The 25,865-nt window shown below is 51.9% G+C and overlaps 12 protein-coding genes across 12 annotated transcripts; 8 read left to right on the top strand and 4 right to left on the bottom strand.

The window, feature by feature from the left end:
- Positions 1 to 155: 155 nt before the first annotated feature.
- BJX67DRAFT_339526 (complex I NDUFA5 subunit family protein) lies at positions 156 to 1,199 on the bottom strand. Its single transcript, XM_071027672.1, has 3 exons — positions 564 to 1,199; positions 396 to 500; positions 156 to 339 (listed from the first exon to the last, which is right to left on the bottom strand). Exons 1-3 carry the CDS (start codon positions 1,106 to 1,108, stop codon positions 273 to 275), a joined length of 717 nt encoding a protein of 238 aa, XP_070891435.1. The 5' UTR covers positions 1,109 to 1,199; the 3' UTR covers positions 156 to 272.
- An 87-nt stretch (positions 1,200 to 1,286) lies between these two features.
- On the top strand, positions 1,287 to 4,031 carry BJX67DRAFT_339528 (putative disulfide isomerase). The gene is made up of 3 exons (XM_071027673.1): positions 1,287 to 1,796; positions 1,851 to 1,932; positions 1,984 to 4,031. The coding sequence occupies exons 1-3, from the start codon at positions 1,579 to 1,581 to the stop codon at positions 3,871 to 3,873; spliced, it is 2,190 nt and encodes a 729-aa protein (XP_070891436.1). The 5' UTR covers positions 1,287 to 1,578; the 3' UTR covers positions 3,874 to 4,031.
- Positions 4,032 to 4,175: 144 nt separating this feature from the next.
- BJX67DRAFT_339532 (cytochrome b-c1 complex subunit 10) lies at positions 4,176 to 5,330 on the top strand. Its single transcript, XM_071027674.1, has 5 exons — positions 4,176 to 4,251; positions 4,315 to 4,373; positions 4,566 to 4,619; positions 4,696 to 4,843; positions 4,906 to 5,330. Exons 1-5 carry the CDS (start codon positions 4,249 to 4,251, stop codon positions 4,912 to 4,914), a joined length of 273 nt encoding a protein of 90 aa, XP_070891437.1. The 5' UTR covers positions 4,176 to 4,248; the 3' UTR covers positions 4,915 to 5,330.
- An 829-nt stretch (positions 5,331 to 6,159) lies between these two features.
- On the bottom strand, positions 6,160 to 8,454 carry BJX67DRAFT_386843 (amino acid permease). The gene is made up of 3 exons (XM_071034140.1): positions 7,970 to 8,454; positions 7,804 to 7,915; positions 6,160 to 7,750 (listed from the first exon to the last, which is right to left on the bottom strand). The coding sequence occupies exons 1-3, from the start codon at positions 8,223 to 8,225 to the stop codon at positions 6,409 to 6,411; spliced, it is 1,710 nt and encodes a 569-aa protein (XP_070891438.1). The 5' UTR covers positions 8,226 to 8,454; the 3' UTR covers positions 6,160 to 6,408.
- A 558-nt stretch (positions 8,455 to 9,012) lies between these two features.
- Positions 9,013 to 10,960, top strand: BJX67DRAFT_8493 (uncharacterized protein). The gene is made up of 5 exons (XM_071035537.1): positions 9,013 to 9,307; positions 9,361 to 9,569; positions 9,629 to 9,810; positions 9,860 to 10,445; positions 10,500 to 10,960. The coding sequence occupies exons 1-5, from the start codon at positions 9,212 to 9,214 to the stop codon at positions 10,762 to 10,764; spliced, it is 1,338 nt and encodes a 445-aa protein (XP_070891439.1). The 5' UTR covers positions 9,013 to 9,211; the 3' UTR covers positions 10,765 to 10,960.
- A 1,915-nt stretch (positions 10,961 to 12,875) lies between these two features.
- BJX67DRAFT_8485 (uncharacterized protein) lies at positions 12,876 to 13,639 on the bottom strand. Its single transcript, XM_071035535.1, has one exon. It carries the CDS (start codon positions 13,487 to 13,489, stop codon positions 13,025 to 13,027), a length of 465 nt encoding a protein of 154 aa, XP_070891440.1. The 5' UTR covers positions 13,490 to 13,639; the 3' UTR covers positions 12,876 to 13,024.
- Positions 13,640 to 17,725: 4,086 nt separating this feature from the next.
- Positions 17,726 to 19,782, top strand: BJX67DRAFT_8597 (uncharacterized protein). Its single transcript, XM_071035552.1, has 3 exons — positions 17,726 to 18,695; positions 18,767 to 19,531; positions 19,592 to 19,782. Exons 1-3 carry the CDS (start codon positions 17,918 to 17,920, stop codon positions 19,615 to 19,617), a joined length of 1,569 nt encoding a protein of 522 aa, XP_070891441.1. The 5' UTR covers positions 17,726 to 17,917; the 3' UTR covers positions 19,618 to 19,782.
- A 680-nt stretch (positions 19,783 to 20,462) lies between these two features.
- On the top strand, positions 20,463 to 20,878 carry BJX67DRAFT_8477 (uncharacterized protein). Its single transcript, XM_071035534.1, has one exon. The coding sequence runs from the start codon at positions 20,569 to 20,571 to the stop codon at positions 20,833 to 20,835; it is 267 nt and encodes an 88-aa protein (XP_070891442.1). The 5' UTR covers positions 20,463 to 20,568; the 3' UTR covers positions 20,836 to 20,878.
- A 108-nt stretch (positions 20,879 to 20,986) lies between these two features.
- Positions 20,987 to 22,361, top strand: BJX67DRAFT_339563 (uncharacterized protein). The gene has a single exon (XM_071027675.1). The coding sequence runs from the start codon at positions 21,337 to 21,339 to the stop codon at positions 21,913 to 21,915; it is 579 nt and encodes a 192-aa protein (XP_070891443.1). The 5' UTR covers positions 20,987 to 21,336; the 3' UTR covers positions 21,916 to 22,361.
- Positions 22,047 to 22,361, top strand: BJX67DRAFT_339564 (uncharacterized protein). Its single transcript, XM_071027676.1, has one exon. The coding sequence runs from the start codon at positions 22,053 to 22,055 to the stop codon at positions 22,227 to 22,229; it is 177 nt and encodes a 58-aa protein (XP_070891444.1). The 5' UTR covers positions 22,047 to 22,052; the 3' UTR covers positions 22,230 to 22,361.
- Positions 22,362 to 22,366: 5 nt separating this feature from the next.
- BJX67DRAFT_8701 (MFS transporter) lies at positions 22,367 to 24,464 on the bottom strand. Its single transcript, XM_071035561.1, has 6 exons — positions 24,241 to 24,464; positions 24,168 to 24,188; positions 24,063 to 24,120; positions 23,303 to 24,006; positions 23,149 to 23,251; positions 22,367 to 23,067 (listed from the first exon to the last, which is right to left on the bottom strand). The coding sequence occupies exons 1-6, from the start codon at positions 24,334 to 24,336 to the stop codon at positions 22,418 to 22,420; spliced, it is 1,632 nt and encodes a 543-aa protein (XP_070891445.1). The 5' UTR covers positions 24,337 to 24,464; the 3' UTR covers positions 22,367 to 22,417.
- An 11-nt stretch (positions 24,465 to 24,475) lies between these two features.
- BJX67DRAFT_339567 (putative DRAP deaminase) lies at positions 24,476 to 25,864 on the top strand. Its single transcript, XM_071027677.1, has one exon. It carries the CDS (start codon positions 24,642 to 24,644, stop codon positions 25,308 to 25,310), a length of 669 nt encoding a protein of 222 aa, XP_070891446.1. The 5' UTR covers positions 24,476 to 24,641; the 3' UTR covers positions 25,311 to 25,864.
- The last annotated feature ends 1 nt before the right edge of the window (position 25,865 follows it).

Here is a 25,865-nt window from a genome sequence, read left to right on the forward strand (position 1 = left end):
GTCGAGAATAGTTTCATGATGCGGAGGCCCATGCTGACCCCATACAACATGGAATTAACCAGCTGTGTTTGCCTGTCTTGATTTAAGACATTTCCATTCAAGTAGGAGTGACGGTCACTCAAAGAATCTAAGGAGGGATTGGGAAGGAATGCATCTAAATGATCATGGAAAAATATAATTGTCACAGGTACGTCTCGGTTAGTGGACAACGTCGGCTAATAAGTACAAGTAATCTGGGGATCTATGAGACTTCCAATCATGGTCACCACGCTTCATGCCGTCTTTCGTTCGAAATAGGTCCATTGTCCGGGTCTGGGCTTCTCTTCAAGCTCTTCCCAACTATAAGAAGTCAATTAGGATTAATAAATGCAATTAAAATGGCACAAATAACTTACGCCTTGGACTTGTACAACTCGTTGACCAGTTTCAACTCGCCCTCAGCTACTTGAATAACCTCCTCAAGAAGACCGCCGCCAATCTGTTTTTCGATCTCGGTGACCCTGCGATTCTCTCCGTTAGCTTACTCGTTGAGGATGGGCTCTGAATCGATCTGTGCAACGTACTGTTCAGCCTCTAGGGCGGGTTCGTTCTCCCACTTCATTTCTTTGGTTTGAAAGTCCGATTCTGCGGTCGTAGCAGAGACAGCCTCCTCAATAGCCTTCTCCCACCGAGCCTGTTCCTCTGGTGTGCGAGCAGGGCCTTCAGTGGTCGGCTCCAGTTTTTCTCCATCCCATTCCTCTCCCCGGGGGTTGTCGGAACCATCATCGCGCAGAGATCCAACGTATGATCCATCGGCCAGGCGAAGAGAGGCAAATCGCTCAGGCTCAGCGGCCACAGTCTTCTTCACGCGCTCCAACCAAGCATCGAAACCGGGCGGCTTTGTAGACTCTATTATCTGCAGGCGGTGGCGGGTCAATGCCTCAGTGGCCTGGCGGTAGGCGGAGGATTCGGGGAAAGCCTTCAATTTCTCGAGCGTGGCTCGGTAGATATAGATCAGGGTAGGACGAGGGCTAGGATGAGTGTTCAGGCCGGTCAAACCGGTGGGAGCGAAAGGCTCCAGGTATCGTGCCGGCTTAACGCTCGCCAGTAATCGGAGCGAAGACCTCATTATTACAAAGGGCCGTACGAAGGGACGAGAGACGAATTGACCCAAAGGAGAGCTGAAGGGAATCTTGCTTTCGGTCAGGGTAGATGCAAAGCGGCAGAGAGTTGAGTTGCAGTCGGGAGGCGGAGAAACTAACTTTCCAGGGCCTGAGGCAGCCGCACCCAACTTCTTCCTGGGCGACGTAGAAGGAGAAGCAGCCTCACTTTCTTTTGTCACAGGTATTACTTCTCGATTTCCGTCTGAGGGAGTGTGGGGGACTCCGCATATTTCTCGACATCGTCGACTCTACTGCTTGGTACCTGTGCCTCGTGATTGTGGTTAATTCCGTCTCAATAACATTATTCGATACGCCTTGAGACCCTTGAGGCCCAATGTGCCACCTGTGATCGACTTGGATTCAGACTCCTGTATCCTTCCCAAACTCTCGCTCTCCTCACACACAATCAAGGCCTCGGCCTTGACCTACAGCCAAGATGCGTTCATCTTTGCTGACATGGTCACTACTGTCGCTCTCCTCTCTTCCTACATTCGCCGCTCCCTCTGAGCCGACTTTCCCAAAGAATCATCTCGTGAAAAGAGCCGACTCCGACGGCTCGAGCTCGGCACCAACGGTTTTCAATGGAGTGGAGGTGCCGCCTATCAAGGAGTTGACTCCTGACAATTTTGAGGAAGTTGTCAAGGATGGTTACTGGTTCGTCACCCTCACCAGCATACAGTCCGAGCCTATACCCTGACATAAAAACAGGTTCATCAAGCAGTACTCCCCAACCTGTCCCCACTGCGCAGCGGTTGCTCCTACATGGCAAACTTTGTACGAGTATTACTATGTAAGTAGCTCCCGTCAATGTTGTTGGTTCGCTTCGTCTAATGTGTGGTAGACTTCAGATCCTCTTTCCTCAGCCTCCGCCAAATCATCCAAAACTCAGTCATTAAACTCCTTCGATGGCTTCTACGACTTTCATTTTGCGTCTATGAACTGTCTGGCATATGGCGATCTGTGCAAGAGACTCGATGTTGCCTACTTCCCGACCTTTTCGTTCTATCATAATGGGAAGCAAGTTGAGCAATATGAAGGAAAGAAATCCATGGAAGGGCTCAGTGAGTATATCGAAGAGAAGCTTGAATCAATTCGGCCTGGGTCTCGTCCGGCAAAGGGTGTGAGGCTTCCAGAACCAGGTGCTAAAGGTGTCGACACGAACGCGGAGCCGGAAACCCCGGCTTCCAAGGACAAGGACCCCGAAGCAGGCACCAAAGCCGGTGAAAAGCACAACGAGCAGGCCGCCCAATTAACCTCTGAGAATGCACCTGACGAGAAAGGTTCTACCCCCAAACCGAAACCCAAAGCAAAGGCACCTGTGAACCCTCAGGGAATATCCGTTCCCCTTACGGCGGAAAGCTTCCAGAGACTCGTTACTCCGTCCGACACGCCCTGGTTCATCAAATTCTATGTCCCCTGGTGCCACCACTGCCAAGCGTTAGCTCCCAATTGGGCGCAGTTGGCAAAGGAAATGCAACATACTCTCAACATCGGCGAAGTCAATTGTGAAATTGAACATCGGCTTTGCAAAGACGCTCGAGTCAGCGCATTTCCCACGATGTATTTCTTCCGCGGCACCGAAAAGGTTGAATACAATGGCCTCCGAGGCTTGGGCGATCTTATCAGCTACGCCAAGAGGGCTGTCGATGTCGGTTCTGGCGTCCAGGATGTCGATGCCGAATCGTTCAAGGCACTGGAGGAGAAGGAGGAGGTCATCTTCGTATACTTCTATGACGATGCAACAACATCTGAAGATTTTGCGGCCTTGGAACGCCTCACCCTCCCTCTGGTTGGTCACGCAAGGCTCGTGAAGACAAACAGCGCCGCCCTTGCTGAGAGATTCAAGATCCATACCTGGCCACGCCTTCTTGTATCCCGGAGCGGACGGGCTAATTATTACAACCCGATAGCCCCGAAAGATATGCGGGATCTTCGACAAATCCTTAATTGGATGTACACTGTGTGGTTACCCATCGTTCCCGAGCTCACGGCTTCAAACGCCCGCGAGCTCATGGATGGCAAGTTCGTGGTGCTTGGAATTCTAAGTCGCAGCCGTGCGAACGAGTTCGCGGAGTCGAAGCGTGAGCTCAAAAATGCAGCGCTCGAATGGATGGACAAGCAAGTGCAGCTGTTCCAGTTGGAAAGACAAGAATTGCGGGACTCTAAACAACTTCGGATTGAGGAGGCTGAGGATCGCAATGATCAGCGTGCATTGCGCGCAGCCAAGAATATGCACGTCACGATACGTGAGGACGACAAGAAACAAGTGAGATTCGCCTGGGTCGATGGTGACTTTTGGGAACGTTGGTTAAGGGCCACCTATGGCATTGACGTCGGTAATGGAGAGCGCGTTATCATAAACGACCAAGACAACCGTCGGTATTGGGACACCTCCTCGAGCGGCGCGTCCATCATGACGTCCCGTACCTCCATTCTCGAAACCATCCCACTCGTCATCGCCAACCCACCGAAGCTAACCCCGAAGTCTACGATTGGCACTTTCGAGTCAATCTTCTTTGTCTCGCACTCGTTTATTACCGGACACCCGATCCTCTTTGTCATCTTCCTGCTGCTGGCCGTCATTGGTGCAACATACGTAGCCCGAGCGAGAGGCCTTAAGCGAGGGGTTCGTGGTGGGATTCTTGGCATTGCTGGCAATGCACCTGGCTTCCTCTACCTCGACGGGAAAGAAGGGCTTCTGAACGGAGGCTCTACCGGAAAGGTGGATTGATGTGGAACGTAAGAACTGTACAGCTACGTCTAATTTGATTTCACTATATTCAGGGACAATCTGTTATTTTCTTCCCCCGCCGGCTTTTCCTGATAATCCTTGAATAAACCTAGTCTTATACTGAACGATAGCGCTGAAATATAATATAATTCACTGCATCTATACTCCTTTTCCCCTCCGATCGAGATCAAACTGTCACCGTTGGAGCATTCTATACTTGGAAGATCACGTGTTTGTAATCTCGCAGCCGCTGATTGGTGCTCAGGGCAGGCGGAAGAGTCTCCCGGTTTCGTCGAGCGTCGCAGGTCCACCATCAACCTCGATTGTCTGACGTCCTCTGCTGGCAAGCTCCATTCCTCCAAAGAGCCACACAAGATGGTACATTTATCTGATATCCTCTATGCGATTTCACCGCTTGCTAACATTCTCGTGAATTACTAGTTCTCGCAGACCCTCCGCCGCGCCGCAGCCCAGTCTGCCCGGTCTCCTCTTGCCGGAAGGTGAGACTCTCCAAAACCACGACATCTCCCTGCACGCACGCTTTAGTCTCTGCCAATGGATAAACACAATCCTCGACCATTCCCTGTGATCCCGCATCGTTGAATTGGCTACAGGCAGACACACGACTCAGGAACTGAAGCACCGGTGCAGAGATGAGGGGAAGATACATGCTAACTCGGACACCGACCCAGATACTCCGTCCCTCTCCACTTCCAGGGTTTCACCGTTAGCAGCGCCGCTAAATTGTGAGTTTTTATAAACCGAGATTATTCGCTTTGCCACTCAATGGCTTGAACCGACTAACGCGGTACTTGGCAACAGCGGTTCCATCGCTGCTACCTTCGGTGTCAGCGCCGGTGTATTCGCCGTCTTCTTCTTCGGTGAAGTCCCTCGCGTTCGCAAGGATGTCCTGCAAAAGCTCCCTTTCTTTGACACCTACCTTGACCGGACCATTGCTCCTGAGGACAACGTATGTTTGCTCCCACTGAGGTATTCGTTTGGCGTAAGGCCACAATGCTAACGATTGTTTAGCCGTTTTAAATGTTTCTATTTGTCGACCCCATTTTCTGATATTACTTCGCTTGTCAGACCTTATATTCGTAAGGAAATCACTTCCGGAGCATGGATAGATAGACGGTGAGGAGAGGGTTGCGTCGGTGTTGTATTGTAGACTAGCAATAAGATTCGTTAGCGCATATACTTCCGTCTGATCCGTCCTTCGGTTCTAGCGTAAGGTACGAGGACTACCCTGTTTGGCATGATCAGTTTGAATACTCGCACGCTTCTCATGTGCGAAGACAGACGAACGTAGCGCATGCTTAAGAGGATCTCTTCAGCCCCAGTGCCTCGCTCACCATAGTATATCCTAGCGACCATTCAACATGTTAACCACATATAACCTCGGATGACCGATCCTCTAGAGGCAGATTTCAAGATTATATGGCTGCCTTAGGCACCAAATAGGAATCCTTCCTTTATATATACATATATGTACAGGTGCGTGTGGCTGTGTGCCACAAACGTAGGAGGGTTGTCTTCTCCATCGCTATCCATACACAAACGCAAGGCACCGATATTGTCCAAATATCTCATCGTATACCATATCCCAATATGATCCATGGATGCGAGGGCTCAGAATCCAACCCTAACCCACTGACCTAGACCCTGAAATACCGATATACTTACCCCAAGCCAATCCGCAACAAGGCATTCCTGTTCTGGCTCATGGGTACATGACAAACTGATGAAGGCGATGGGGCGCGCAGGTACCGCGTTCCGAACATTGAGTTGGAATTAACACGGCTGCAGGATGAGGAAGACGCGATTAGTCGGCCAGAGGTGTCGTGGAGGCGAACGCTTCTGACGCAGCTGCCTGTTTTTAGTGACTATCGGGTTTGTGGAGATTGCGGACCGGTGATGGGGGAAGGGAAGAGTGAGGGGTTGAAGGGTATTGCAGGTTTGGGGGAGCGGGGTCAGTCTAGAGTACGATATTGGGAGTGGGAGTGGGAGCGGAAGCCTAATGCCAGTGGGAAGCTGTGGAGGTGAAATCGCTGGAAGGAGACGGGGACGTCGAAGATGCAGCATTACTTGGTAGGTGTGTTCTCTACGGCCTTATCGCGAGCCGCTCGGGGTTCGAACATACATGGATCGGACTCTTAAGAGGATGACATCCCACGCAAGCATAATATCGGAGGCTTGTGCGGGTGCCGAGTTGTGCTGAAAAGATTGCGAAGGGCATGCAGAGTAGCAATGATTAAGTTTACAGCTATCAAATAATTACATGAGTCAGGGGACTTCACAAGGTAGTAACCTGAGAAAAGAGCAGACTAGCATGCATGCTATGGAAACACCTTAAACATGTTTATCAGTCTTTGAAGCATGACAATCCGAAGTGAAGAATGTTGCAAGAAGGCCAAGGAAGAGAAAAGTTTCATGGGAGAAATTGTCCTGCCAATCTGCGTAAGAAAACAAACAGTATTATTCATAGCAATACTCAACAAAAGCAGTAGCATGTAGTCCTATTACTGTAACATGCTAGCGTTTGGGTGATGAACTTCCCGAGGTATCTACCGAAGCATCCGCTAAAGTAGCTCCTGTCTGCTCCTGATCATCGCCTACGCCGATGATAACATCCTCATAGAGAGCATGTTCCACGTTGACCTTGGGGCCCTTGAACCACTTGCGCGCATCGACCACCCACCAAACGGTCACCGCTATCATTGGTCCCCCCCAAACCAGACAAGTCCAGTTCATGAGTTCTGGTGTCAAATTTGAGCCCGTGTCAGCGGGCAGGCACAGGATCGGTACCATCAAGAGCACAAATCCCACACCGAGAGCCCCAATCCATGGGCCGAACGGCCCTAGGTGCCATGGACCCCTGCGGAAGCGGTCGCCCACGAAGAACACGCGGATGGCGATGGGGATCGCAAACGCGACGAATTGCGCAATGGCGCCGATAGAAAAGAGAGCACCGATGGCAACGTCACCGGCAAATAGCAGGAGACACATGAGAACCCCAAGGACAGCATTTAAAATGACGGCGTTAACTGGGGTCTTGGTGACGCTGCTGACCCGTTTCCAGTATCTTGAGAGCGGAAAGCAGTCGTCGCGGGCGTAGGCATAGGTGACTCGGGAAGCGGCCACCATACAGCCCTGACCCATTGAGAACCCGCAGATAATCGTCAACGCAAGAATCGCTAGCGCTGCCTTGCGTGACATCACCTGGAAAAGGTATGACGCCCAAGGCTGTCCCAGGTCCGAGTTCAAGACTTCGTCAATGTCTATAACAGTGTAGGCAACAACAAGCTGTAGGAACCATCCCATGAGACCGCCAACCCCCGAGGTCATAACAATTGCCCGCGGAGAAGCGATATTCGCGTTCGAGCATTCTTCGCTGAGATGAAAAGGGGAGTCATAGCCGGACATAGTCCAGATAACGCTCACAAAGGTCATGAGCACGGCGACACCATCAGGATAATCGGTCATATTGGCAATTGTTCCCCACACATCATTCGATGGCGTGAACTTAGGCGAGTTCGTAGTACCCGCAGGGATAGCGATAATAACTGCAACTAGCGCAAACATGTTGAAAGTTGATCCCCACGAATTAAAACGCGCAACCCATTTTGTTGGCATGCTGCTGATGCCAGCATGGATGACCAGGATGAACGTGGTCAGAAGATAGGTTTGCCAACTTGTAGGAGTATAATCTGGATTCTGGATGGATCCTGCGGCAAGTATCATTGCGGCGAGGGCATAATCGACTGACGGAGCGGCAGTAATTTGTCCGATCCAGTTGGACCACCCGGTGATCCACGCCGCATAGGGACCGTATCCCGGAGGCGCAAGCACAGCAGCGGCATAGTACAACCCCCCGCTAGACAAATTAGCGCAACTTGAAGCACATAGATAATGTATGTGGGCGCGTACCTAGTAGGCATGGCGGAGCACAACTCGGCCATGGACATTGCAACACATTGGATGAAGACCATAGCTATGATCCAGCCCCAGACCATACCTGCGGTCCCCGCGTATCCCATTCCTGAGCAGCCAAGTCAGCCTTACTGAGTTGTTACTGCGAACCAAAAACGCGTACCATAATACATTGTGCTTGCGAACGATGGTAGCAACCCCAGAACGGCGAAACTGACACAGAACGTAGTCCATAATGAGAACTCGCGCTTGAATTCCTGTTTGTACCCAAGAGCAGTGATGACCCGCTCATCAGCGTCCATGCAATCATCGAAACGAGGTATGTCTCCATTAGCCAGCACGGAGGTAACAGGATCATGGTCGACATCATCGTAACCCGACGACTTTGAAGCGGTGGTCGCTTTGCCTGGGAATGACATGGTTGCTGTGCACTTGCAATCGCATTCAATCGAGGCGTCTGCTAGAACAGGACTAGCCACGGTGCTGAGTGACGAAGCCGATCTCTCAAGGGATGGAAAAGTTAACTGCGGTCACGGGCTCGGGGTTACACAGGATGCATGTTTATATGCAGTCAGCACGGGACCGCACATCGCCGCTGGGGATGGCGGAGGTGCCGATAGGGCCAGACGGTTCGCGATCATCTCGATGATAAACCTGATATCAAAAAATGCAGGGGCCGCTGAATGATATGGAAGCTCGTACCCCGCCCTTCAAGTCTGCGGCAGGGACTGCATGCTTACCATGCCCAAGAAGGCAAGTTCAGGCGGATGTTAGGGACGTGTATGGGGAAAGCTACAATGGTTATCAGCGGGCTCGTTGGAGATGATAAGCACGAGATAAGCGCAACCCCCAGCCATGAACCCGGATCCATGAACGAATGAATCCAAACGGCCTTGATATGCTGCGAAAGAGGCTGAAGCCTGGGGAAGGAGTGCAGATGAACGGAAACCTGCCGGCGTCAGGCGAGGTCGATGGAGGACACATGAACACAACGCCAAGCCTCCCATTGTCAAAGCACGCGACGCGCTTCCAACATATTTCACATCACCGAGGACAGGGGCTCCAACCGCTCGACTGGTGCTTCAACCTTGGCACAGTTTGCTCGGATCTCGAGCAACCCTCCCAAGTTTGGCGAGGAAAACAGCGTTTTGCTTGTCAAGTCGAAGTTATTCCCAGTCACAGTCCGATTGTTGGTTGGACACGGTCGTTGGGAGGCCACGGGACTTGTTCAATTACACAAGCGGACGATGGATCTGGGACGAAGAGAAGCAGCTTCAGGCGAGGTATCGCGTATTCAACATTCGTGAGCTCCAAGATGTCGCCATGCGGGCAACCTCAGCAGGGCCATGTGTCAAACTAGAAAAGATGCAGGAAGGGCCATAAGACAAGACTTTCGAGCTCACAAATGACAGATGGGAGGACGGTCCTTGCTCGTATTCCTTATAGAAACACTGGGCCAGCTTCCCTCGCGACAGCATCGAAGGTCGCAACGTTGACGTTTGTAAGTAGCAATTGCCAGGCATACGAGGTAATCATCTAACGCAATCTCGCCAGCTAAGGGACATCCTCGGCCTTCCAGTACCCAAAGTCCTTGCCTGGAATGCTGCAGTTGATGGTACCAACTCTGTTGGGGCAGAGTACATGATTATGGAGCTTCCACAGGGTAAGAACCTGGCGAATATTCCACCTTCTGGCTGGGGAGTACAGACGGTGAAGGATCTCGTGGAGCTCCAACGAAAATTACTGTCAGTAAAATTTCTTGGGTACGCACACTCGCCTTTGAATGACTGGTTCCTGGCCGTAGCTTCTCTAACCTGCTCAGATACGGTTGTCTTTTCTTCAGTAAAGATGCGCCACCAGGCTCTTGTCCTGTCACGATCTATGGAAACCAGTTGTCAAGCGAAGTCAAGCGAAAAGTTGCTAAACAATACTCAGTTGGTCCAATGGTAACCCCAGAATACTGGAAAAATGAGCGAGCACAGATGAATATTGATCGGGGTCCTTGTATGCTCCGCCAGCCAATTGCCTATGGTTCAAGCTCATTGTCATACAGGGATCAGTCCATTGAAATATCTTGAGGCGCCTGCTCGTCGAGAGTTATCCTGGATCAGCCAATATGCGGCATCCCGCCCGGTCAATCTTTCATCCTTCTTTTGGCGCAAAAAATTCCCGCCTGCCGACCATGTTGATTTAATCAAACGATATCTACGCGTTGCACCCTATTTACTTCCGAAGGACGAAAGCCTCATGGGGTCATACCTATGGCATACAGACTTCCGTTCTGCTAATATGTATGTTGATGATCACGGCTGCATTACCGGCATCACTGATTTGTCGGAAACATGGGCCCGTCCTTTGTATCTGGGGCGTCGTGTTCCGCGCCTGATGGAGGCAGTGAGCGAGGGCGACTTTATACGGGAAATATTTGAGGCTTCTGCACAGGACGAGCATACAGCAAGGAGAGACCAATCGAGAATAGGTAGCACCTACTTCAAGCTTATGGCAGAAAGTAGCCTACTATTCAGAAGAATGGTGGAGGAGCCTTATCTCTCAATAAGAGAAGGCCCATTTCACCACGTCGGGAATACGTGGGATACAGACCTCATGCGCCTCCTAGCGGCCTTGGCGGACATACAAAAGTAGGTGAAATATCGCTACCCTAGATGTCTCATAGTACTAAAACATGCCTGAAGGAACTGGAAAGCATTAAATCATAAGGCCTCGTGCCCGCTTCGCTTCTCCAACCCGATGTTGCGCAGAATTGTCGAAAAACAGAAAGATCGGCTTGAAACAGAGCGCTACTGGGACGATGTATCAAAAATCTTGACCAGAGATGGTTGGACCCGTCATGAAACATACAACAAAGCCCAGGGCCTTCATGAAAAGGCACGTTCTCCCGGGGTCTGGGCTGCTATCTCTTCTTTTATCTCCTCGAGATGGAGACAGATTTGGAGGTAGGACCTCAACGGGCTTCAATGTACACTATGACAATCCGCCGTCTCCTACAGAGTGTCCGACGGACAACACTCAATCCCATTGAGCATGGGCGAGTTCAGCCGCGATGTCTTTATCCGACACCGAGCAGACGCTTCACGAAGATCCCCAGTCGAAAGGTCGGCCCAATGGAGCTCCATGCATGTTCTCTGTGAGAACCATCTGGCCGCTCCTATTTAATTATTACCAAGCTACCGAAGCACTCGACCGAGAACGTCCCATGTATTCCGCGGACAACATATCGCACTTATACAGGTCCAACTGAATCGGATCTTCAGCTTCGCCCTAGGCCCAGACTCCCACCACCCGGGATAGATCGACGAGAACCCGCAAGAGTGTCGTACAGCTCACATGCATGGTGGTTGCATGCGTCGAGACCTCTCCACCGCTGAGTAGCACTAACACCTTACGTGCAAGGCGCTCTGCTCCTCGGGAACTGGAAGAGCAAAAGTACCAACATTCGAGATTGGGGGTCAAGCAGGAAGATTTTGCAGCAGTGCAGTACAATACTAGATAATCAAGATAGCCCGCCCATGTTCGTTGCAGCCACGCCAGGTTCCTGCCATCCGGAAACCTTAACCGTATCTGCATTCCAACTCCGGAACTTGAAGGGATCTAAGGTTAGCTATACATACTTTCAACGGAAGGAACCTTGAGCTTCCAGGCTGGAAGCTAACCTTGCAACTGCGCGCAGCAAACTTGAAAGGTCGATAGTGGACCGTCCGTCGGCAATGCAATCTGACGCGTCCAGTGAAGGGTAGTCTGAGCACACGACTCCTCGTAAATCATCGACCTCAGATCGCTGATCTCTCTCATGCACTGCGTGCAGACTGATCTCTTGCAAAATCTATGAATACACTCTCTATGAAGCTTGCATTTTCGTGCCCGCCAGTTTTTAATTTCCAACCTTAAAAACAATTAGGTCCGCCGAAACATTAACTTAATTCTGAGCAATAATGTGTAAACTTAAGAACCCTCATTACTTGAAATATAGTCTTCTTCTGTGAACTTGAGAATTTGCTCATACTCCCGGTCGGAAGATTCATCCACCCAGAGCCCAGTAATGCACCATGTGTTCGAAGATCAAAAGAAACCAATGATACCCCCATGACTTGAAAGAGGCTATTCGAGGCCACCACGGTCCCCTCGTATCTGCGAGAATAGAATGCGATTCATCCAGAGACAGTGAAAACAGCTTCTGGAATCAGGGATGTCTCCACCTTGTTGGCTGGGCTGGGCTGGACTGTTTCATGGATGACTTGGTGCTGAGCACCGCCATGTCCAAGAATCGTCCAGCCCCGATGCTTAGTGAAACCAGGCCCGTATTCCAAGGTTTCTCCATCTGAGCCATGAAGGGAAGGTCTCCTTGAGTCATAACGGCGGGGTCTGAGGTTGGGAAACGAGATTTCAATTCAATGTCAGGCTTTCGAGGATCAAAGAGTAAGGAAAACGAACTTCGAAGTCTGGGCTAAGGCGCCCCATTTGCTGCAGGAACGAGGCCAGGCGTTGCTATTTTCTCTTTAGTTTGCATAGCCGCAACTGGGGGCACATGGCATGGTTAATGATGACGCTTGGTGGCCTGACAATAACAAGACGGGGGCCGTCGAGGAGAGGAATTGGGAGACTCTGATACTATTCGACAAGCTCGGGAACAAGAGTATCTGTGCTTTGGCACCACCCCTCGTTGGATGACAATTACAAGACCGCGGGAGGGGGTGCGCTCTTCCCTCCCGATGCCCGGCTTCAAGGTTTGCGAGGTGCTGGATCTCGCCTTCTCCAACTGCTGAGTGTCGAACCCTTCCAGTCCTTCAGAGGGCTCAAAGCGGGGGGTGATTGTGGATGGGGTTGGTGAGGGCGGAAATGACAGTTTAGATAAGCCGCATGCACAAGAGTCGGCCCGACCGAAACTCAAGGGCAAAGCATTCATCGGGAGCTCGAGTTCAAGCTCGAAGCCTGTGTCAGGGGCAGCTCAAGACAGACAATCATGATTAGCTCCTCGCCACGCCGAATACTTATCATGCTTCAGTCCAACAAGCACGCCCGACCGGTTATCTGATACACATGGCATCAGAGTCATACAAAGCAACCGTGCTCAGCCATGCGCGCAAGAAAAAAAACTTGCTATCTTCGTGTCTGTAAGTTTTGGAGAGCGTGAAAGATCGGGACTCCTGAATTACATGTTGAGGCGAGGTTTTGATGTCCTCAGCTCAGCCATCACTCACGGTCACTTGGTCGTCCAATCCGTCGCCCGCATGGGTTCGGAGCTCAGGAGGCAAGCACTCTGACAAGAACTTGAGCGAGGGGAATGCTCAACCTGCCGTGTCTGCGCTGTTTTCTCTCCTGTCTTGTCGTTGCTCCAACAAGTCGCCCTCAACGAATCGTCCAACTCAACGATTCCTCGCCCAGGCCACACTTGTGCCTCAATGCATGCAGATGAGGTGTGTGGCGTCGGGGGCAGCCTCGTTATTGGCCATCCACCCCCCTGAAACCAAGCGAACCAGACTTGGCTTCGGTCTTTCTCCGGCCAAGATCGGAAAATCATCACAGGGGAGGACAACTTGAGCAAAAGTGCCGAGGCAAGAAATTCATCCTCTTCGTCTTCAGTCACCACGATTCGCCGTCCCAGAGCAGGGGGAGAAGAGGCGATCTGCACACTTGAAGAGGATTTGCAGAAGTCAAAGCTATCCATACAAGGCAGGCCATACCAAAGGAGGTGGGAGGAAGGCTTGGGCGGATGGCTCCGGCAGCAGGAGGCAACTCTCAGATGTCGGCCATGCCAGCCACTGTGATTCTTCTGCCACGTCGAGATTTCTCATGGGCTTTGTCATTATTATTGGAAACCTTGTTCAGCTGTGAGAAAGTTGTGGCGCGTGCCCAAGAGACGATTCAAACAGCTCGTTTCGTTAGGACTTCCCCAAATTCATCTCCCAGTCGTCACTACTTGACAGCGATGCATTCTCAAATCCCGGCGCCAAGCTTGAAGGTGTTCGTCAATCATGATCCTCACTGTCAATTCCTCGCGTTTGTGGGTGGGCACCTTGAAGCTCCCCTGGACCCGGATTGTTGCTTCCTCTCCGAGCGCGATGATCTTTGAGGCGCGCGCAAAGAAAAACACAGGCGACAAGATGAGAGGGGACACCGCCAGGATGGATATCTTCCGTGGAAAATTCCATGAGCGGGCCATTGGTTGCTGCAGTGGAGTCTCCCTGCCGTGATCGGACCGCCACATTGAGCAAGTTGCAGGGGGGTGAGAGGCCAGAAAGTAGCAGATAGGTCGATTGGCTCGCAGGTAAAGTTTGAGGGTGACGACTCATTCCTGCTAGTTCCATGGTTGACTCCAACGTGAAGACCACGATAGCCCAGAGGGGCAGTTCCTTGGGACGGGTTCACACTCAGTGGCAAGTCGGGCGAGATTCTGCAGTACCAGACTCCAAAAATTGAACGGCTGGAGAGAAATCGAAGGATCAATTGATGGTCTTGTGACGTGAGAGCTCCTTCTTTTTCGGACTGACATTGAAGAGACGCAGGAATTGGAATGGAATTCCCTCAGCAAAGGTCTCCGTTCGACCGCCGCCGGCCGCTGACAACGTCCAAGGCTGACGGGGAAACCTTCCCTTCGTGGACAATGCTTTCCGCGTCTTGCCGCAATGTCGCAGTCGTATTCTGATTTTCATGAGTCGTGGAAATTCAATACATTACCAATAATTGGCCTCTTCGAACGCCCAGGCATCTTCAACTCAAATCGATGCCGTCTCGACTTGCCGGGCCCTGGAAGATGATATCAACTCACCAGATGGGATCAGCTGCAGTCGAGCCCACCACGGCCTGCCGAGCCGTGGCCAAGGTCCACAATTGAAACGGGAGAAGCTCTCAGCGAAAATCTCCTGATGGAGCACAGCCGCCAACTCTTCCTTGTGATGGCCCACTCAGCACGTGAAGATGAGAAGCGAGCAAAGGTGCAGGGATTCCAGAGCGATGAGGTTCGCTTTCTTGAGTTCCACCTCAGATAAAGGAGGGTTTGAGACGACGAGTGGTGCGTGGCAGCATCACCATCACCAAATAGACTGGGTTTCTGCCACGACCTGTCATCAAACGGAGGACGCGAAGCAGAGACTTGGTCAATACCGGGATTCTGGTGGCGGGGGTTGGACGATTCTAGCTTGACGCCTTTAGCGATCAAAATGAAGGGTGTCTGCGCGGAATGTGAGAAGACTCCGTCCGTTTGCGGGCGACTGAGATCGCAATCCTTGGACCAGGGTTCAGCGCGGGAGAAGCCTTGGTGACGCGGATATATATTCGGGGTGGGGAGGGAAAATGCTGTGATCCAGAGGCGAGCCGTGATGCTGGTGTGTACAGGTGTCGATGCCTAGGAAGATCTGGAATTAGACTAGGGCCGCGACGTTTTCCTGGAGCTTGTCTATCTTGAAACATCTTGTGGTCGGGCGGATACAGAACATGAATAACAGGCGGCAGATCTAAAAATCCAGAGATTAAACGCACTCCAGACATAACGAATTAAGCTTATTGAGTATGTATCCACACCATCCATTCGAGTCGTGCAACCTTGTACCTGGATCTCCAGCTTGATCCTGCCGTGGGGTCAAGTGGGCAGGACGATATGCTTCGATTCCTTCAGGTTCGAGATATCTCCACTCCCTCCGAAGATAAATCTGATAAGGCTGTCAACCCCTTCTTCGGGATGTGGAAATGTGGATGTGCCATGAGGTTGAATGGACCAATATTTGGCGAGCGGGGACGGGTTGACTGCGGAGAAACGGTGCATGAATCCGAGCCTGACGGAACGGCGGATGGGGAGAAGGATTCTTCAGCATGGACTGGTGTCTTGAATCAAGGATTGGATATTGGCGAAGGCTTAACAAGTTGGACAACGGAAGAGAGCATTGAGTTACTGTCCGACTCTGCACTCGAAGGGTCAACAATATTGGACCTCAACGGCCGAGCCGACAAGGTGGCCGGGGAACGGGGTGAGGCCCAATGTTGAACACCACACTCGGAGGCCCGACTGTTGCTGCACACCGCGTGTCATTGTTATGATTACATGGATGTGAGGGGCCAATGATGGTTTTCGCTCCCATCTATTGAGAGTTGTGAGAATGCATTCTTCCATTCCGCCTGTCAAATGGTGAGGACGAGCTCCTCGAGTAAAGTGTTTCGAATCCCGACGCCTCCGCCTGAGCGTGGACACCATTGCTCCAATTCCGCTTGCGTCAGGGCGTACAAATCACTGCCCAAGGAGGATCTCGATTGACCTTGCTCCTGCTGGATGTGGGAGGCATTCCTTGGGAGCTGAGGTATCATCACCGTCTTCGGCACACGTCCGACATGTTCCAGCCACCTCAGTCCAGCCGCTGCCCAGTTAGAGTCAACTGTATTTCGGAGTGCTCACACCAACTCGAGAGTCCCAGGGAAAAATGAACGAAGCCAAACAGTGTCTCCCTACCCAGAAGCGAGCTTGCTGTTGTCTCACAGTGGTGCAGACCGCTTGGAGAAAGAGTGGACGAATTTTCCCCTGTTTGCCGCTGCTGCCAACCAAATTCCCTCTTGTCGGGCAATATTCGGAATTGGTTCGTTCCAGCATGCTGGCTTTGCGCCGGCTTAGCCGTTTTCTGTCCTAGTTTGGGAGCGAGGATTCTTCGGCTTGTATCGTGAGTTCACTTATCGTATCCTGCGCGGACGAAACGCGAGGAAATCGCCAGCTTCAGGCGTCTTGAAGTCGAAGAAAAGAGCTGCTGGAGGAGTTCCTCATGTGAACAGAACTGCGATCCGAAAAATCAGAACAGAAACAAAGGAGGCAGCGAAAAGTCATCATTGGAGGTGCTTCGGCTCAGGCCTGGCAACTCGGAAACCGGGTGAGGCGCGAATCAGGTCAACGGCACCACCTCGACTGAATAATCAAATCAAATCAAATCATCGTCAGTTCCCACCATCGTCAGCATCATCATCATCATCCAGCCTGAGTCTGCCGTTCGCAAAGAATTCGAAGAACAGAATTCATGTTTTTGCCCCCCAAAGTTACGATCGTCACCGCTTGATCTTTCAGTTGATTCGAATTTCGGGTTCTCTCGTCTTGCCCACTCTTTTCCCTCTCCTCCTCCCCTCCTCTCTTCTTCCCTCTTCTGTACTTTTTTTTTTCCCCTAACTTTCCCTGCGTGCTTTTGCCTCCCCTCCTCCCTCCATTCCCGTGGAAGACCGCCCAGCGTTCCTTGGGTTGCTCTCCCTGCCAAATTTTCTTTTTTTTCTTATTTTTCTTTTTTCCAACTTTATTTTTTTTTTCGGAAAAACGAAAGAAATTTATCTCCTTTCCAAGACTGACCTCTCATTTCTTTTTCCCTTCCCACACCCCCCGGGCTTCTCTTCTTTCTTCTTGATCTCCGCACCTGGACGCGCCTGTCCCTGGCTAGATTCGCAACATCAAACAAATCATCCTGGTCAATCTCGCGCACTGTTGACGCGAAGCAGAAATTGGCTCGCTCTTTTTCTTGACTGCTGGTGTGTGCAAGACCCACTTACACGCCGGCTTTCCTGGTGGATCAGAACCATCTTCTGTTTTGACAACGTGCGGATAAAAAGAAGTTCCCACACGCTGTGATTCTTCTGGTGGGTGACCGTGGGGACCTCAAGAATAAGCGTCTCAAACTGTCCTGACTCTCTTTTCTCTCCAGTGGAGTCGCCTTTGATTCTGTACAACCATATTGTTGCCTCGACGGAGCATATTCGAGAGTCAATAACGCTCTCTACTCGTTGTCGGCCGCAGTCATTACAGCGTCTCTCAAGTCTGTCGCTTTCGTCCTTGTTCCGATCGAATCAAGGCCAGCCGGTTCGCACGACGAGAACAGGACAATTCAACTCGAGCAAGAGAAGAGGATAGAATACTGGAATAATTCTTCGAGGACGCGATCAGCCCGAGTCATTGAGTTGGCATTTTCCTCCGGCGCCGTAAACGAGTGTTACCTGCGTCGAAAGACACCCGCACGAAAGAGTTTTCTGTTTTGCGATCAATGATCCGGATACCGTGAAATATTCGCCCTTCGCCAGTCCCAAGTCCCCGTCCTCTCTTCCTCATCGCTTCCCTGCCATAACAGCTTCTCCGCTCAAGATGGATCCTCGAAACCATCCTTCTCGCCCCCCATCTACCAGCTTACCCCAGGGCTCCACGCCTCTTTCTTCCGCGCCCATCTCGAGCATGCCAATGCCTCAGTACACGATGCAGCCCCAATACCCGGTTTCCCAGCCGCACACCCTTCCTCCTCTTCAGCCTCACCATAGCCAGTCTCCTGCTCCCCACTCTTTCATGGGCCAACCGCCTTATCGGCCGGATATGACGAGGTACCCTACATCAACTCATGATGTCTATGCATCCTCTGCCGCGCCGATCATGCCTCACACCACTGTGGGTAGCTTGCCTCCGTCGTCCTTCCTCTCTCATCCTAACCCTCAGGCACAGCCACAGCCATCGCAACATTATCCTCCTCCTCACAACGTGCTCCCACCGGCATCCAGCGCCCAAACGTACCCGCAGCCGATTGCTCCGGCTCCTCCACGGGACCGTCGTGACTTCAATGGCCTCCCATCAGGCGCTTTCAGCTTCTCGGATGGCAAGTCTCAGTCTTGGATGAACGATCCGGTTGCAGGCACCAACGGTGCTGCCGCGTACGCCGCGAAGGAAGCTCCTCGAACTCAGGTTGTTGGTTCTCAGGGTCGGCGTGGCATTCTTCCGAGCGTGCCTGGACGCGCGACTCCGGTAACGAATGGTGTTAATGGCACCGCCAAGAACACCACCATTCCGGCTAAGGATGCAGATGGAAAGTTCCCCTGTCCACATTGTAATAAAACTTACCTCCATGCCAAACATTTAAAGCGCCACCTACTACGTCGTGAGTGTCCTATGCAACGGAATTGGGGTTGTGAATTCGAATTACTAATAGATCGCGTTTTTGCTCGTTAGATACCGGCGATCGCCCATACATGTGCGTGCTTTGCAAAGACACCTTTTCGCGGAGTGATATCTTGAAGCGTCATTTCCAGAAATGCTCAATTAGGCGTGGTAACCCGACCGGAGCTACTCATCTGTCGCACCCCAATGCGCATGTCAAGAGGTCCCAACAGCAAGCCGCGGCGAATCCTGTAAAACCTGTCCAGGATGAAGTCAGTAGTACCGTCCCGCCTCCCAACGGCATCCCGGGCACGACCTACGGCGAGGGAGCCGTGAACGGCAATGGACTGGCTCCGGCCCGCCCAGGGTATCCGGATCACCAGACTGTGGGCTTCCCGATGTCGCCCGTCAATGGGATGGGCCGTGGTCAGCCTGACGACGGTTTCTCCGGTGGTCGGCCACATCAGGGAGGCCCATGGCCAGCAGCTCCCAAGCAGAGCCCGTATCTCGTGCAGCCGGGCGCTGACCCCTCTAACCAGCACCTGAATGTTGACCGTAATTCCCTTGAGCAGGTCAAACAACCGATTGTTCAAGACGCTAAGCGTCCCGTGATGCCTGGGCACCCCGGTCACCCTGGTGAACTGGACTGGAACATGGTGTTCCAGCCCGGTGCCAACGAGTACATCAACCCTGTGTTTCCCCACTCCATGCCCGCTGGCCAGGAGCCGATCCACGCACACGTCGATACCGAACGGAAATTCTACCCTACCACTACCGCCAGTGCTCAAGAAGGTGGAATGAATGGTTTATATTTGGCTTCGACCATGAGTGGTGATGGTAAGTTAGCGATATTAACATATCTAATTTGGCAAGCAACTAATATTTGTACTAATATAGGTACCGTTCAGGCCGCTAGGCAATAGATGTGGGCCGAAGCCGGTGTTCAAGAGCAACTGTATTACTGCGATCCATCCAGGCCGTTTTTGCGTGGGCCGAAAGCCTCGAGCTGGAGTATGACGGTTCCTTCCAAACCTGGCATCATATGTCCACACCGTTGCTCGCAAAGAGGGACTCCATTTAAGTGGGTAGCATCATCCATGCTTTCGGCTCGATACTCTCCGGTGCACCGCAAATCAGTTACGAAAATGATTTCTCTATCTACGGGTATCTGGTCAAAGTCGCTTCTTTTTACGTTTCGTTAAAAATCCTCTCAGCATTTTTCCGTCGGCAAGTGCAGTATCATGAGTGGCCGATGATATGGGGTGTGGTTTTTATCCGGCGTCCAACAATAGACTCGGGCATGTTTTTGTGTTGCGGTGATGGTTTCGTTCGTTTTCTCTCTTCAAACTCGGCCCAAAGTTTCCTTTCTCCGGCGGAAGGCTCTGTCGATCCTGATATATGCGTCTCTTTTCCATTCTTGACATACAAAATACTGGGGATACGCGACGACAACTTGAGTCTGTTCCGAATTGTTTGCATTCCGTCACGGCCGCTTCAATACGCATCTATCTGCCTTTCCGGCGAAAACGATGTAAGTAGGCCTGCATTTTCTAGTGGAACACCGGCGCTTGTGAATTCGGTGTGGGGTGATGCTTGTGATTATTTTCTTCCCATGCTATTGCAATTTTTTTTATCTGGTGTTCTTGTATCTTTATCACGATGATCTCTTGTCTATTCACCTTCCAGAAGAGCAAGATGTATCTATCTCTTCAGCTGCGGCTTTTGTCATGCATCTGCGATCGGGGGGGTGCTGACAGGCCTGCTGTTTGCCTCCCTCGCTGGGATGCTTCTGCAGAGGCCTCTGTTTGCTCTTGCCTTGATGTGCGCCCTGGTCGCCTCAGGAGGTTTCATACGTTGGTTGTTTGATTATATCTATGCACCATATGTCCATGTTTCATGCCACTGTCCTGGTGCTTCACATGGTTTGGCTCCAGGACTCGGATGGAAAAAGGCCACGGCCCCAAAAGCTAGAATATAGACTGAAATTGAGAGAGCAAGGAATATGTTATAGAGATCTTGTCGTACAGTTGTCGCTCATAGGAGGATCTATTATTGCGGGAGGGTCCCGAGAACGCCCCTGCACAGGTCAGCTTCTCTCTGCGAAGACCCTTCCGCGAGGGTTGTTTCCGAAGAATGTTTGAAAGTTTCATGGGTAAAGCGGAAGAATAAATCCTTGAATTGTTCATTCCCTTCCTCATCTTCGATCTGACTGAGTCTTCGCATCCTGGGTTGCGGGCAACGTGGGGGTTCTCGACGTCACCACCAGCACGAAGATATCAGCAATTTCTGATTGGCTGTCGGCCCGGGTCGACTCGGAGAATTCAGGATAACTTTTACTTGAACCTCATCCTCGCCCGGTAGTCATCGTTTGCCTGCTCATGCTCTATGCTATCTCACTCTCTTCCCTCTCTTTTCACGTCCGCGTATTCCTGAACCCCTTCCAAGTTTGCGCTTGGCAATAGGCCGTGATAACATCCGCACATATCGCGCCACTACGAAACCCGGACGATATTCTTCTCGGGAACTCACCGGGAGCCACCAACCGACCAACACCACGCCCTCGGTCTCCCTCTGCTAGCTACTGTCCGATCCAGCAAGCTTCCCGCTCTCATCACGGAGCAGAGTAGTGAAACCTACTCAACATGTCAACCAACCGCCCCTTCCTCGCGAACTTCCTAGCCGCCTTCCGCGCCCAGTCAACCTACAAGGCATCAACCGCTGGCTCCCAATCCGCCACCGGTTCCTCCTCGCTCTCTCAATCCCAAATCTCCCAGGGAGCCCGAGCAATCGCGACAAAAGCTGCCACAAGGGCATCATCCCCTTCACCGTCGCCTACCACCTCTGCGAGTGCACAATCATCAAGCGACGCTTCAACACACCACTATCACCACCATCACCATCACCACCAACCCTCAAGACCACAGTCTCACACCCGCCCGCCACTAAATCAGCCTCAGACCTCTGCAACAGACTCTTCACCACCGACGTCTACCTCAACACCCATCCCAATCACGAACAGTCGGGACCGCCAGCGCCGCGGAAGCGATAGCTCCAGTGGCTCAGGCGGGTTCCGGGATGCCCTCGGTCCGGAGAAGTGGTATATCGGGGGCAGGACGGCCACTGGGGAAGAGAGATACTACCGGCTGGGCATGGTGACGAAAGGTGGTGGACGACTGGGTGGTAGTGGGAGGGTAGGGAGTATCGACCAGCTGAGCTTGTGATACGTGCTCTCTCCTCTCTCTCTTTCCAGCGTCTACCGTGGCTTTTTCCTTCTATGAATTGATCCGTAAAATTCAACAAACCACTGGACTGGACTAGGCGTTCTAAATTGGGCATTTTGGGCGTCAGGTGTGGTTTCATGTTTTTGCTGGATGGAGTATGTGTGAACATCTTACTCCTCGTCCCTTTCCTTCTTTTTTTTTTTAGCCCTTCATTGGTGTGGTGTCCTTGCTGGATATGTGCCCTTCCTACTTTGTGGATGACGATTCTTTTCTTTTTGAGGCGAGAAAGAACATACAGTGTATATGATAAATAGGGTCAGGGTGATATTGGTACTCGACCTGCAAAATACTCCACTTGGCTTTCGAGTTGCGAAGTCATACTGCGATTCTTGTCTGTCTACCTATCTCCGACTGGGGAATATAGATGCAAACGCGCTAACTCCGGATTTATCTATTCGTAACTTCTATCAATACGGAGAACTGTATATACGAAAGAGGAAGACTATGCCTCACCACCGGCAGACGGAGGAGCTAACAACCTCTCCCTTTCTTGCCCGTCTCCGCCAAACGCCCTCCCCTTCTCCTTCCTCCACCAGAGGAAAGAAGATGAGTGGGACCCCTCCCCAAGAAATAACATCCCCCAAGCAGTAAGGAAACTCAACCCGCCCAACGAACACACCATAACCGCCCATCCAAACCTCCACTCCACGAACCCGCCCCAAAGAGATCCAAGAAACATCCCCAGGAACTGCGCCATTGTCTGGATCCCGAAGGCCTGGGCTACCCCGTTTCCACCTCCGCCTCCGCCGCTGCCGCTGCCGCTATCCCGATTCCCGTTCCCGGAGCTCTTCTTCCCGTTCGCAGATTTCTGGGGCTGGTCTGGGGATTGGATTTGAGCTTGATCTGTGAGGGACGAGGGGAGACGGGGGGAACAGGATTGTTGCATTGCGTCGAGTATATTCTGCGTTTCAACGTAGAGGGCCGGCGTGGCGAGGTTCATGAGGAGGCCGATTATTGTGAAGAGGATGAGGAGGAGGGCGATGTGGCCTGCTTTGTTGGAGGATATGAATGACAGCGACGCGAGTGGGATGGGGAGGAGGATGAAGGAGGTGAATGTCACGGACCGGGCCCCGTGTTTGTCGGATATGTGGCCTTTCAAGTAATCAATGTTAGTGGGTGTCCTTGTCTTTGTGGGACATGAGGAGGCGGAAGGGAATTGGGGGGGGAGGGTACCGAAGAATGGCTCGAAGAGGGCTGTTAGGGCGGAGGGGAGGAAGGCGAGCCCTGCGCCTAGAGGGGTCCAGTTGAAGTGTGTTTCGACGAAGATGGGAATTGTCTGGTTACCGAATCAGTATGGTACTCTGGTTACTTGGATAGAGAGGCGTACTGCGTCGAATGCGGAGAAGAGGAGGCCTTGAACGAGGAGGCCGAATGAGGAGATGACGACTCGCGGTTGCTTTGCGATTTGGAGGAACATTGGCTGGTCACGTTCCGGTCCATCACCGTTCCCATACTCGGTTGCGGGCTCGGGCTCGGGCTCGTTGTCTGGTAACTCCGCATCCGCGAAGGTCTGATAGCCGCCATTCAGATGGTCAGATATCAAAGAGGAAGGATCCGACGATGACGTATCATCAATCCACCTAGCCGCAACCTTCTTCTCAACAACTGCAATACGCATAATCAAATCTGCGCCGACGAGCGCAAACGCCATTCCAAAAACCGCCTGGTATCCTGACGTATCGTAAACAATACCTCCTAGAAGCGGACCAAGGAGGAAACCAAGAGCAATAGCTGAGCCTTGATACCCAATTGTCTGTCCTAGATTGTCAAGGGGCACCGAGTCCGTAAGGAGGGCTAACCCCGCGACGGCAACCATAGCCGTTGCGCCGCCTTGCAAGAGACGCGCGATAACGAACATCGCTGTTGATTGAGCTGCGGCGAGAAGTCCCATTGATGCTCCTAGGAAGATCAGGCCGAGGACGTACGGGAGGCGACGTGTAGGAGCGACGTCAACGACGTATCCGAAGAGAGGGCAGCAGACGAATGCGGCGGCGGCCTCGCACATGAGGAGCACGCTGACCCAGTATTCTCCTGTTTACTTGGATAAGTCTGGAGAGTATGATATGGCTTGAACTGAAAAAACATACGGTCTTTGTATGGAACACCTGCACGCTCACTCAGTGCCGTTGGTAAGATGGGGACGACCTGTCGAGTCAATCGCGGCCTACAGTTGGTGATGATGATGTTCTTACCATCGCGTAGAGAAAATAATCCTGGATATAGAGCATGTTAGAATGATTCTGCATTTTTGGCATTTGAGCATACCGTAAATGAAGATATCCACACCGTCGCGATAATAAAGACGGTCGAGGAGCGGAATCTTAGCAGCCATGGCGCGCGGTCCGTGTGTGCTGGCTGCATTGTGATGTTGATGTAGATGCCACTCGAAAGCAAAGTATCACGAAGACACCTGGGAAGATCTCCGTTGGAAGCATGCCAAACACGCACTGGGAGAAAGAGAGCGGTCTATATTTTCGCCAGGCTTGTACATTCTTTCGTGTGAAAATAATTTTATGACGTTTGAAGCTAGAGATCTCCGAACCCGATAAGGATGACCTTTGACATTAGTTCCCCACCTCACTTTATTAAACGCCAAACTCCCCGTCCCAAGCCCAAGAATCAAGAATCAAGACTACCTCTCCATATCCAAGCTCTGAATCAAGACAATGCCCTCCCCCCACCTCAAATACCTCCAGCAATGCCTCTCCCTCGCCGAAAAATCCCCACCACGGCCCTCTAACTTCCGCGTCGGCGCCCTCCTCCTCTCCCGACGAGAAGGCGACCTCTACTTCGAACACGATGAACTCCTCTCAACAGGCTACACAATGGAACTAGCGGGGAATACACACGCCGAACAATGCTGTCTATCAAACTACGCTTCTACACACTCTGTCCCCGACGACCACATCGCATCCGTCCTCCCAGATACCCCCGGCCGCAGACTAATCCTCTACGTGACGATGGAGCCGTGCGGGAAACGGCTTTCGGGGAATCTACCTTGTGTGCAGCGGATTATTCAGACGAGGGATGGTGGGCGGAGGGGCATCCAAAAGGTTTACTTTGGGGTTAAGGAGCCTGGGACCTTTGTTGGAGAGTCTGAGGGGTGTAAGATGTTGACGGAGGCCGGGATTGAATGGCAGCTTGTGCAGGGGATGGAGAGAGAGATCTTGAGTGTTGCGACGGCGGGACATGAGAATGCGGAGGAGGAGGTCAGGAATGCGCTGAAGGGGGTTGAGACGAATCTGGATGATATTAGTGATGGGGAGCAACAGAGGCGGGATCAGGCCAAGAGGAATCCGAAGAAGAGGATGATGGAAGTGGAGAGAGGGGCATAATGCAGTGAGTGTGTACATACATTCTTGAAGCATGCTTCAATCCGTCACTATACAGGTGCCTGAGCGGTTATCAACTTGTCTGGTTGTTCCAATCATGCTATTGACTTCCTCTGTTCTCGTGAAATGGGAGCTGGTCGGAAATGTTGAAGCATGTTTGGACCACGGGAAGAACCAACCATGCTGCTTGATGTTGATCAAAATGGATCTGATTCCTTGGTGTGGTAGGTCTGGTCTTTTTTACGACCTCTCGACTCTGCGATCGTTCCCCCGTCAAGTGCATTTGCACTTGGAATAGTTATTAGGAATAGAGCGATCGCCTGTTCCTGGCCCGTCCTAGAGAAAAAGAAGTGGGCGAGATTGGTTCACCTCACTCTCGGCGAAGGAGGCCTTTTCGAGAAGTGAGGTGAATAATGTGGAGCGTTGGAGACCGAGAACGGAAGGCCACGCAGGGCTGCTTTTCAGTTATGTGTACAGAGTTTTCGTACTCACTGAATTTAGTTGAAGGTAGCCCCGGCATTTGTGTAATGACCAGAATGTCTGGCATTGAAATGGCGA

Source organism: Aspergillus lucknowensis, assembly GCF_044049455.1.
Source record: "Aspergillus lucknowensis strain CBS 449.75 chromosome Unknown BJX67scaffold_1, whole genome shotgun sequence".
In the NCBI taxonomy this organism is placed as follows: Eukaryota; Fungi; Ascomycota; class Eurotiomycetes; order Eurotiales; family Aspergillaceae; genus Aspergillus; species Aspergillus lucknowensis.